The sequence below is a fragment of the Monomorium pharaonis genome, unplaced genomic scaffold, assembly GCF_013373865.1.
Source record: "Monomorium pharaonis isolate MP-MQ-018 unplaced genomic scaffold, ASM1337386v2 scaffold_32, whole genome shotgun sequence".
Classification (NCBI taxonomy): domain Eukaryota; kingdom Metazoa; phylum Arthropoda; class Insecta; order Hymenoptera; family Formicidae; genus Monomorium; species Monomorium pharaonis.
In genome coordinates, this window is record NW_023415604.1 from 31,143 (window position 1) to 44,000 (window position 12,858).

At 33.5% G+C, this 12,858-nt stretch overlaps 1 protein-coding gene and 1 long non-coding RNA gene across 2 annotated transcripts; both read right to left on the reverse strand.

Annotated features, from left to right (window-relative positions):
• Positions 1–568: 568 nt before the first annotated feature.
• LOC118648249 lies at positions 569–2,682 on the reverse strand. The gene is made up of 2 exons (XR_004965224.1): positions 1,016–2,682; positions 569–948 (listed from the first exon to the last, which is right to left on the reverse strand). It is a non-coding gene; the product is annotated as an uncharacterized LOC118648249 (long non-coding RNA).
• A 1,937-nt stretch (positions 2,683–4,619) lies between these two features.
• LOC118648251 lies at positions 4,620–5,100 on the reverse strand (the record flags this gene model as incomplete). Its single annotated transcript, XM_036294563.1, is given in 1 exon segment — positions 4,620–5,100. A coding segment is annotated over 1 exon segment (469 nt), but the record flags the coding sequence as incomplete, so codon positions are not given.
• Between the last annotated feature and the right edge of the window lie 7,758 nt (positions 5,101–12,858).

Consider the following 12,858-nt stretch of genomic DNA (forward strand, 5'->3'; position numbering starts at 1 on the left):
TTTGACTTTTGAGGTTAATATTATATTTATCATTTTTTATGCATATGAGATCGATTAATCATGCAATATGCGTCTCACTTAGAATTTTAGCGTCAGCAACTTATATTACATTTAACAGAAAATAATGCTTCTGAACAGAGTTTAGTGCTAATAACACATAATGTGTTATGATGACATTATTACAGAATTTGGCATTATAAAAATGTTTCTTTTTAAAGCGACAATTAAACTCTATTACTACATGTTGAAAACTTTATCGAGTTGTATGATATACAATCTATCTCTTACGCATTAAAAATTATCGTACCGTAAACATAATATTAACCTTAAAAGTCGAATTTTGTAAGATTAAGAAATCTGTCATGCCTATCACACATGTAGTATGTCTTGAGCAGAATATTGCAATAATCACATCCCTTTTAACACGAAATGATTGTTACGAACAGATATTATAGATATTAATATTTGATAAGAGTATTACAAATACAAATTTTGACAATATGAAAATTTTTCAACTTTTTAAAACGAGTTTTTTGTGCATTAACGGATGCATTAGTTGTTGTTGCAATATTTTATAAACTTGTTACATTATTGTTTATTGACCCAATACATTTAACATATGCAATAATTAATGGAACCATTTTTACATAAGACTCATTTGAGCAAAAAAACTTTTGACAATTTTTGTGATGGCAAGGAAGCATGAATAAGAAATAAGCCTGTTAAAAGAAATAATTTTTCATTAAATAAAATGACAATAAGTTGATTAGGTTAAACTTTTGCATGTGTCATGTTCTACGTGTGATTTACGTAAATTTCTTAACTTTGCAGGACTTTTCACATTTTATTATCCTTTGTACAATAAGAAGCGATCTTTGCTCTAACATCGTTTCATAATGCAAAATTTATTTGTAATATTAACATTCGTAGTTATAAATATTCTTCTACCTGAAAGGACATGTGAAAGTGAAAACCATTTTTTAATGAGCAAAGAGTAATAATGTTGCAAACTTACAGTTACAAAGATTTAATTGTCGCTTTAAGAAAAAACATGTAGTGTCAAATTCTGTAATAGTGTCGTAAACACTCTATGTAACACTAATCTCTGTTCAGATGTACTATTTTCCATCAAATGTGACGTGTTGCTTATGCTAAAATTCTATACGAGACACATATTACACGAGTAATTGACATTATGTTAGAAGATTCCTTGTATCACATAATTAGGGTGAAAATATCAAAAGTAATAATGTTCTCTAGATGTTGAACAATTAATATATTTCTAATAGTATAAAATTTTTCACGTTTTTAATTTTTATCAAATTCTTAGTTTATGCTCATTAAAAAATTTTTTCATACAATAAAGTGTACACGAGTTTATTATATCCTACAATACTAATGCATCTGTTAGTGTAAAAGAGAACCGTTTTCATAAGATAAAAAAATTTTATTATGATAATATAGTACCGTTTTCAAATGTTAATATAGGTTATTAATTATTTCATAACAATCATTTTTAATGATGAGAGATAACCTATTGGTTACTACAAAATTTTGTTCCAGACATACTGCATGTGTGATAGAAATGACAGATTTTTTTAATTTTACAAAATTTGACTTGAAGTTAATATTATATTTATCGTACAATTTTTTATGCATCTGAGATCGATCAATTATGCAATACATGTCTCGCTTAAAATTTTAGCGTTAGCAACATATATTACATTTAACAAAAAATAATGCATCTGAACAAAGTTTAGTGTTAATAACACATAATGTGTTATGATGACATTATTACAGAATTTGGCACTATAAAAAAGTTTTTTCTTAAAGCGACAATTAAACTCTATTACTATATGTTGAAAACTTTATCGAGTTGTATGATAAACAATTGATTTCTTACGCATTAAAAATTGTACAGTAAACATAATATGTTTAAAAGTCGAATTTTGTAAAGTTAAGAAATTTGTAATACTGTTATCATTGTGTCAATAAACAATGTTGTTTATTGTGTCAATAAATAATAATGTAACTAGTTTATCAAATATTGCAACAACTAATGCATCCATTAATACACAAGAGACTCGTTTTAAAAAGTTGAAAAATTTTCAGTGTCAAAGTTTGTAATACTTAATTAACTAAATAATAAACTAAATTAAATAAAATGACAATAAGTTGATTGGGCTAAAATTTGGCATGTGACATGCTCTACGTGTGATTATTGTAGATTTCCTAATTTTGCTGGATTTTTCAGGTTTTATTTCCTTTGTAAAATAAAAAGCGAACTTTATTTTAACATTGTTTCATAATTTAAAATATATTTGTAATATTGTTTGTTGTTGTAGATTCTTCTGTCTGAAAAAAAGGACATATAAATGTGAAAACCATTTTCTAATGAGCAAAAAGTATTAAAGTTTTAAACTCATAATAATAAAGTTTTCATTGTCGCTTTAAGAAGAAATGTACATAATGCCAAATTCTGTAATAGTGTCATAAAAATACTCTATGTAACTTTGAACTCTGTCTAGATATACTATTTTCCATCAAGTGTAACATGTTGCTTACATTAAAATTCTATGCAAGATACATTGCATTTTAATGAGTAATTGACATTATGATAAAGATTCTTAGGCCCGGTTCCACAACTCACGGTTAAATTAACTGGCCGATTATTCCATTGGAATTGATCAATCGTATTTGTTAATTTTGCTTAACGACAAATACGATTGGTCAATTCCAATGGAACAATCAGCCAGTTAATTTAACCGTGAGTTGTGGAACCGGGCCTTAGAGACTTGAAAACTTCTATATTCACATAATTTGAGTGAAAATGTCAAAAGTGGACATATTCACCAGATGTTAAGCAATTAATATATTTCAAAAATAAATTTGCTCACTTTTTAAATTTTTTATCAAATTATTACCCTGTACCTATTAAAAAATGGTTTTCACTTTTACATGTCTATTGTTTGTCATAGTAATATTTCTAACTGTAAATGTTAAGATTATATATTTTGCATCGAGTAAGTACAATTTTAAAAACTGCTTGAGTAAAAGTCACTTACTATTTAAAAGACAATAAACCCTTAAAAGTCTTGTAAAGTTAGGAAATCTATACCAGTCACACGTACGATATATCATATGCCAAATTTTAGCACAATCAACTAATTGTCATTTTATTTAATAAAAAATTATTTCTTTTAACAGGCTCAATTCTTATTAATGTTTCCTTATTATAACAAAAATTGCAGAAAGCTTTTTTATTAAAATGAGTCCCTTACATTAAAACGGTTGTATTAATTATTACATTTATAGTAAATATATTTGGTCAATAAGCAATAAAATAATGAGTTTATTACATAATACAAAACTTGTGCATCCGTTAGTACAGTAAAGACCAGTTTTAATAAGCTAAAGCATTTTTATAATGACAAAGTCTGTGATACTGTTATTAAATATTAACATATGCAATAATCTGTTTATAACTAAAAATTCTTTTCAAAAGGTATAACAACGTACTGATTATTGTAAAATTTTGTTCAAGACATTGCATGTGTGATGAGTAAGACAGATTTCTTAACAAAATTAGATTTTTAAGGTTAATGTTTTATTTATTGTACCCATGCCTTAGGCCCGGTCTACAATAGGTAGACCTTATAATAAGCCTTAAGCTCTAAGAAACTGACCAATTATAATTGAATGTGAGAAAAATAATCGAATATAATTGGTTAATTCTTTAAGACTTAAGGCCAAAGCACACACTTTTGCATAACGCATAACGTATGTACATAAGCAAATTGATTGGTCCATAAGCAAAGTGCATAAGAAATTCAACCAATCGAATTTCTTATGCAGTTATGTTATGCGTTATGCAAGAGTGTGTGCTTTTCGCTTTACTACACCTATTGTAGATCCGGTCTTAGGGCCCAGACTTTTGCATAACGCATAACATATGTACATAAGCAAATTGATTGGTCCATATGCAAAGTGCATAAGAAATTTAACCAATTGGATTTCTTATGCATTTATGTTATGCGTTGAGCCCATTCTACATTAATCGCAAGTCGCAAGTTGCGTTTTTTAGTAAGTAGAAAATAATAAAGTTTTGTATGTATGTCAAATTTTGCAATGTTGCAAATGAGCGGATCACCAATCATGGGATCATTCTGATAGAACTCTTTTAAATATTCCGTTGAAATGGTCCTGTGATTGGTGATCCGCTTCTTCCGCTTCTGCGTAATCCGCTCCATGGGACATCAGCCTTAGAAAATCTGTGATGTTCATTTTGACTTATTATATTTCGTCTCGCGCGAAATTTCAGCGTAAATGATGAAATGTCCTCAAAATAGCCAATATGTCTTGTAAAACTTTGGGGACGGTCCCCAATGTACCCAAAGAAAACGTGTCCCCAAAATGTACAATTCCAATAAAATTGTAATTTTGGGGACGTCCCCAAAACATACAATTGATATATAAAACTTTGAGGACAGTCCCCAAAAGAACCAGAAGTCTCCAAAACAGCCAATGCATATCAAAAATTGTCCCCGAAGGCTACAATTGACATATATATATATATATATATATATATATATATATATATATATATATATAGAGGGATTGGAAAAATGGCGTCAGAGTGTATGGAAGTGAGTGCGTGAGCTCCGAAGTAAAAAGGAGAATAGTGAAGAATGAGGACGGAGAGAGAGTTGAGAGTCAGATAATTGGAAAGAGGAGATGAGAAGAACGGAAAGAAATGGAGGGAAGAGAAGGAATGAAGAATTAAAGAAGCAGTGGAGAAGTGAAAATCGGAGTAAAGACGAGGATGAGTAGGCAAAACACAAGGAACGGCAGAGAAGATCAAGAAGAGGGGGTAAGAAGAAGAGATGGAAAACGGTGGAGCGAAGCTGGTGAGATACGGGATATCGAGATATCGAGAGAGGACCAATAGGAAGAGAAAGGGAGAGTCGTTCGAGAGTCGAAAGTCGAGTTGGCAGTACTGGGAAAAGGACGCGGTGGTAGCGTGTTTTGCGAACGCTTTGTATACGAGCACGTGGTCCACCGGCAATGGCAACAAGTAAGGCAGCAATAAGTGAGAAGTGACAAGAAGAGGAGGCTGCGGAGTGTGGGAGAGAGAGAGAAGAAGAGAGAGGAGAGCAGAGAGTCAAGGGAGAGCAGAGGTGAGGAAAGTGGGGAGTCAGTTAGCAGAGATCAAGGAGAGAAGACGAAGTGGACAAAAGGAGAAGTGGAACAGACCAGCAGAAAGAAAATGGAGAAGGAAGGTATAGCCAGAGCGAAAAGATTCGAGGAAATATAAAGAAGCGGAATGAGAAAGAGACAAGGAGAGAGGGTGGCGGAGAGAAGAGAGAGGTCAGTGGATCAACGGCTTGCTCGCGAAAGAGAAGAACGGTCAAGCAGATGGAAGAGAGAAGAGCCGAGGAGAACAGAAGGAGAAAGAGAGACAAGGAGAGGAGTCTACGAAGAGCAGGAGAGAGAGAAGAGCAGAGAAGAGCGTAAAGAGTCGGGGGGGGAGAGGGCTCAACAGCACGGAAAGTGGAGAGATGACGGAGAGACGGCAAGTTGGGAAAAATGAGAGGTGGAAGGAGAATAATGATTTAATTGGTTGTCTTAAGAGGAGAAGCAGGAAAGAAGGAGAGACGGCGAGAAAGCATGAGGGGAAAGAGACGAAGAGGCGGAGAGAGCAGAGGAAGACAGGAGAAAAAGGAGAGGAGGAGAGGCCTCTTGATGAAAAACAGAAAGAGGAAATCAAGGAGGAGAAGTGGAAGGAAGAGAGCAGAGATGAAGAGAGATGAATGGAAGAAGGACAATGAAGAAGAAGGGGCAAAAGAGGAGAGAGTGGGATTAGGGGGTGGGGAAAGGGGGATAAGGGCGTGCGAGAGGGGTGGGAGTGCTAGAATGTAAGGGTTACAAATGGCCAGGTCGGTTCGGGAGTAAAGAGGATACAACTGTGAACGGTTCGGGAACGCTCCGTAAAAAAAGCGCCTTGTAACCCCATATTGGGACACAATAAAGTCTATCTATCTATCTATCTATCTATCTATATATATATACAATATAATATACACTTAATTAATATATAGAATGAGTCAATTAAGTGTTAATTTGTACCACGAAAACAAAGCATTTTAGAGATAAATCTTTCATACAGGCGACTAATTAGTAATACACACTCACTCTGTATTCACAAAGAAGATACTCGAATGAAATAAAAAAGTATAAAACTACAACGACTTATATTTACTTTTTAATATAGTCACCATTTAAAACTGTGCACTTCTAATGGTAGACCAATTTTTTTATCTTGTTAATGAAAAATTTTATTTCTTATCCCACAATCTTATTATCTTATTATCTTCACTTCTGTGATAAAATAAATGTTTTTAAATTCCTTTTTAAATTCGGAAAGAATTGAATATCTTAGCGCGCAAAGTCCGTTGACCATGGAGGATGTAAGTTCAAATTTTAATTTTACAAGAATTTCAGCGTTAGCACATGTGTATGGTTAAACATTTTTAATTAGAAAAAAAATTATTTAATCCCTATTTTTTGTCAAAATTTTTATTTTTTGGAAAATTGTCTCATTAATATTAATAACATTTATTATTAGATATTTTTTTCATCAAAACGGTTGAGCCATTTTCGAGAACATTTACTTTTTAATTTTTTGCCCCTCCCCTCCTAAAACAATGGAGGTATCAAGTTATTATTTAGGGAAATTTGTCACATTAATGTCAACTTATTGCATGAACTTGAACCCGATATCTGCGGTGGTAGATTTTACATGCTTATTTCGCTAGGTCCTTATAGTAAAATTCACTTTTTTGGCTGTTAAAAATTCAATTACTGCACGTTTCAAATGCGTTGACATAGCAGATATATTTGACTCCATAATAACGGTTATTGACATAAAACAAGTAAACGGGATTCAATGAAATATAATATATGTTTGTAGTGGGTAAATGTAACTACAAGACGAAAGTATGTACTAGCAGTTCTGTACGTTTTGCTCTCCAGTTACATACGACTATGCAATACTATCAGCCGTCCCACAAAAGTTTTGTGACTTTGAGGAGATGGTATCATGAGTTTAACACCATGCATAATCTGAAGACGTAAGTCATTTTTAATTTCTTAAATGGAAATCCTTAGTTTTGTAACGACGTTACTACGGCTGACAGCAACCGCGCGGCCCGGCTGAACACCCGCCGCGCGCCGAGCCGAATATCGGGCAAGCGTGCCCGCCATAGAGAACTCCACACCGCCGAGATGACGCGCGTCCCGGGGTATACATCCTCCCTCCTCTTGACCCAGCATCTTGATCTGCGTCGCCGAGAGGAGGCCGAGGACCGCCGAAGATGCCCGAGCAGCTGCCAGGGACCATATATAAGGCCGCCCGGCAGCTGTAGTTGTCACTTCTCGTTATCCCGTCCGACACGTTCCGACGAGAAGTTTAGACCCTACGAGCCAGAAAACGGTGGAGTGTTCTCCGTCATCGCCGAGAGTTCTCGGCCTAGCTCGACTCTTTTCCTTTCTCGCTAGCAAAACCACGGGATAGAGCGTGCTCTGTCTCCGCCGAGAGCTCTCGGCCGCTAGCTAAGAATGCGCACCAACGAAATCCTCACGGCCCGGTAACCGGCACGGAGTGTTCTCCGTCTCCTCCCGAGTGCTCTCGGGGCCGACGCCGTTCCCTGAAAAATCATCACGCTTCGCAGAATTGCCAAAGTAATTCGGGGAAACATCGGAAACGCGAGACATCCGCGCCCGCACCGCGCGCCCGCCGGTCACCGAACAACCAAGACCGAAGATAACATCCTCGAGCCGCGCGCCCGCCAATCACCAAAACGCTTGGGGCACCGAGCTCAAGGCGCGTACCGCCCTCCGCCCCTCGCACCGTGATCGTCTCGCCGAGCCAAACAGCTGATCGGCTGGCTGTCACGCGCCCCGTCGCTGATCAATGTAAAATACCGCTGTACATAAACGCGCAACCAGACCTTTATATATATTTCACCCGCTGTAAATACTCGCGACCTAAATGTAATATAGGATAAGCAATAAATTGTACCGTTAACTGACAAACACGTTTTGCTGTCTCTGAGCCCTTTTTCGCCCTGGACCTTTTCCCGCCGAGCTAAACAGTCCGCGCGAAAAACGGTCGTTACAGTTTTCAATAAATATTCCTTGCAGTTTTCCTCGACAGTTTTTCAAAACATTCTAATAAAATATTTATTCATTGAGTACTTTTCGGGTTATAAGGATTAAGTTACAGTACGCCAGTATTAACATTATCCAAGATATATTACGCAGAGAATGTCTGATCAGATTTAGACATCTTTTGCCCGCGCGCGCGTGTGCGTGCGTGCGTGCGTGCGTGCGTGCGTGCGCGCGCGCGCGTGTGTGTGTGTGTGTATGTGTTGCGCGCGCGCACAGCGCGCATAGTACATTTTAGAAAGACGAAAGAATTAATTATAAATAATAAAAATCAAGTTATATTTTTAATTTAATTTTTTTATCATTTGTCTGTAAACATACAATATAGTAATAATATACTTATTTTGTTCCGTTTTATAAAATTATAAACACATACATATACACATAAAATATCTATATAGACACTGAATAATTGTTGAGTTAACATCAAACAATGTTCTTAAATGTTGAATTTCAATATTTGTAAGGCATTCAACGGACAATAATTCAGCAAATATTAAACGACAACACATTCCAACATTATCTCTTCAAAATTGATTTTACATTTGAAAACATTAATTTTGAACGTTTTTATAATGTTGCAATTCAAGATTTCTAAAATGTTGATTCAACGTTTGTGTGCTGCATAAGTTATTAAACTAACCCTGACGGGCCAACTTGACAAGAATTGGACAATACGAACAAGTATTAAATATATTCCAGACAAATTTTTTATCGAATAGACAAATTTTGTACATCTAAACATCCCAATATAGTCCGGAATTGATATAAAATGTCTAGTACTCTGTCTAAACGTTGTCAACTGTTCCAGAAATACTGCATCAAGATTATGATCAAGTCTAGTCTATATTATTCAATATATTAGAATAAAATTTATCTATATTTAGTCCAAAACTTATCCAGGAAATTGCCTACTATATTAAAAACTTTTTTTAATTACTAAAACTTTAATATTTAATATTTCGAGCTAACAATTTCTCTAGATTATATCTAGATTTGTTTATTAAAAAAAAAAAGTCTACATTCATTCCAAAATGAATCTACATTGCCAAACCGCGATTATCACAACTTTGTGTGTACTTTTTTAACGAAACTGCTATTTCCTGACCCTATGCGTTTTAAACTTAATTTTTTATGTGTTCTTATCATGTGACATAATTTTAACTTTTTCAACTTTTTCACCTCTATAAAAACTATAAGAAATAATATCTATTTTTATTTTTTCTTAAACAGAGCAAAACAGATCTTTTCATAAGTTATTCCACTTGCTATTTAACATAAATAAAAATCTGTAAAAAAAACTGTAAATTTATATTTATATAAATATGGTTTAAGTATATATGTTATCTTTCTGACAACAACTATTGAACTGATCTATAACAAATATGTATTAATAAACATCAAGTGTGCGGATCGTCACAAAGTGTCAGTTCGTATACGATCTTTGAGATTAAGCAACATTGTTAGTGACTGACAAAAGGATAAGTGACCACGTTCCGATTGCTACTTAAACAATTAATACTATAATAGATGCACGGAGAGAAAAATTAATTAATTTTTATATAGAAAATTCGTCAAAAATTACCATGATTTATAGGAATGTGGGTGCAAGTATCTTGAAGAGAAAGTCTTTTAATTTGTTTAATTTTTAGAAAAGTAAAGAATAAAAATTATTATTTATGTCTTAATAAAAAATAGACAAGAGCATTATAATTTATCTCAACGCACGGTGAAATTTACCATGCTTCCAATAAAAAAATTTTTTCCAATTTAATATAAACTATAGATACATCTAGCATTGCTTAAACTTCTCCGAGAAAAACGGTCATTCAATCATGAACCGCCGCTGACGTTGCTTCACTTCAAAGACTCAACGGGAACTAACACTTCATGACAATCTATAAACACTCGATGTTTATGGACATATATTTATGATTACATATGTGTGACGGAACAATAACTATTGTTGAATTGTTCAAAATATTGTTATAAAAACATAAAATATATTTGTATAGATAAAAAATTGATATAGAAAATCTTTAGCAAAAAATATATTCAGAGAGATTTATTTACAAAAGTAATTGTAACTCGTAAATATATTTTTTAATTTTTACAAAAAATTTGACATTTATATAAAACATTAAAAACTCCTACAAGTTTTTACCTTTAGTAAATATTTTAACATTCATAGAAAGGACCCCGCCCCCTCCCACCAACCATATGGATTGAATTTTGGTCCCCAGCCAAATTGTCTGAAATTTTAGTATGTAGTGTTTGACCTCCCGATCAAAAGTCTCAATGGAACCTAAGTCTGAAAATCAATAATTTTTGAGTTATACAGCTCAGAAGTCTAGTATTAGTCATTGTTGTATGGTCTCATTCTGAGTCAAGCCATTCTTAAAATTCTCTGTGGGAAAATGGGGGGGGGGTGGAATATTCAGGCTATACATAATTGGGTTATACATATACATTGGGTTATAATAGATGTCCCATATATATGTATATATATGGGACATTCTATGTCAACTGAGACAAAACTGTGCCCAAAATTTAACGCAAAAAAAAAAACATTTGTGAGCTCAAATTAACCTTATTCTCATGTACTTTCAAATGCAATATGGCGTAGTTAAAAAATTTAATATGGCGGTCAATACCCATATACCCCATAAAATGTTAAGCCTTATCCGAAAAATGGCCACGCCCAAAATTTAACGCAACAGAAAGTAATGTTTGAGAGCTCAAATTAATCATATTTTTATGTACTTTCATATGCAACGTAGCCTTTGCCTCGAATTTCTTTACACTGGATTTCCTTCAAATATTCGCAGGCTTTCAAGATCTTTGATTACGATTCTGAATTTTGAATTTCGAAATTTAAAGCGTTAGACCGATTTGTATCGTGATATTATATTCTGCAATCTTACAGGTAAAAGTTCCCCGCACAGACTTTTGCATAACGCACATAAATGCATAAAAAATTCGACTGGTTGAATTTCTTATGCACTTTGCTTATGATCAATCAATTTGCTTATGTACATATGTTATGCGTTATGCAAAAGTGTGTGCAGGGGTCTATAGTGTTCAGGAAGACAAAATGTTGGAAGATTAGAAAGGCAAAGAGTCGGAACGGAAAGCGTCGTACGCCAAGTGGCAAAAGATTACCTTTCATGGAATGGTAGTTTGTATTTGTATCACAGCGTTTTTCACATACTGTTCTCATCATGTAGAAAACTCTTTGCATTTACCAGGGTGAGACTGTCTTCAATATGAATATTTGACATTTTACCTTTCTGCACACTTCGCTTGTAATACTGCAGAATATAATACCACGATACAAATCGGTCTAATGCTTTGAATTTCAAAATTCTGAATTCAGAATCGTAATCAGAGATCTCAAAAGCCCCCCCAAATAATGAATTTAAAGGAAATCTAATGTAAAGAAATTCGATGCAAAGGCCACGTTGCATACAAAAGTACATGAGAATACGATTAATTTGAGCCCTCAAACGTTTTTTTCTGTTGCGTTAAATTTTGGGTGTAGCCATTTTTCGGATAAGGCTTGACATTTTACGGGGTAAATGAGCATCGTATTGACTGCCATATTAAATTTTTTAATAACGTCATATTGAATTTGAAAGTACACGAGAATACGATTAATTAGAGCCCTCAAACGTTTTTTTCTGTTGCGTTAAATTTTGGGCACAACTCTGTCTCAGTGACGTGGAATATCCCATATGTATGTATGTATAGTATATATGAGTCATTTCATGGAATCCGCGTATGAAATTTCGGATCATAGTCATCGATTTCGTTTAAACTGCAGAAAAATATTCGTCAAGATGAGTTAAAATAACCTGAATTTTTTTAGATTTTTAAACCCACGGGATTAGTGGGGGCGCTGCTGTCATTTTCTTGACATGTCGCGTTTCGACATCGCTTTAAAGTAAATTTTCACCATTTTCTTCTTTTCTATTTTTTTTCAGAAGTGTACATTTTTATATAAAATTTCTTACTCTTTCCAATAAAAATATTTTCAATTTCCTCAAAATTAAAGAAAGCATTAAAAATAATGATTTTTGAGAAAAATTTTGTTCTTTTATATCTTCCCCAAAATTTATTTTAAAATGAATATTTTCATTGGAAAGAGCGGATTTTTTTACATAATATATGTAGTTTATAGCTTTTGCTCTCAATGGTTAGAACCAAAATTAAATAAATAAACAAATTGTATTTACTATTTCTAATTATATTATATTATTGTCTTTAATAATTATTGTTTATTAAGTTGTACAGCCATCAATTTATTTTTATTTTTATAAAGTTCAAAGATGATAAAATTACTTTTGCATGAGCATATCCTACCATGTCATTCAGACGAATTATTGCGTGATAACTCTGAGTGCCTTTTACTACTTTGATTGTAGCATATCATGGCTCTAAAAATATTTTTGTTTGCTTTGCTTTCGACTTGAATACAAGTTGAAAGGATTAAAACATTTTTTTAGTTCCTTTTTGTGAGCACTTTTATGCCATTTCAAGACGAAAATGATGCAAAAAAGTTATAAAAAATTATGCTCTCTATATCGATACACTTTAACGATTCTCGAGTTACATGAAGCACTCGGCACATCT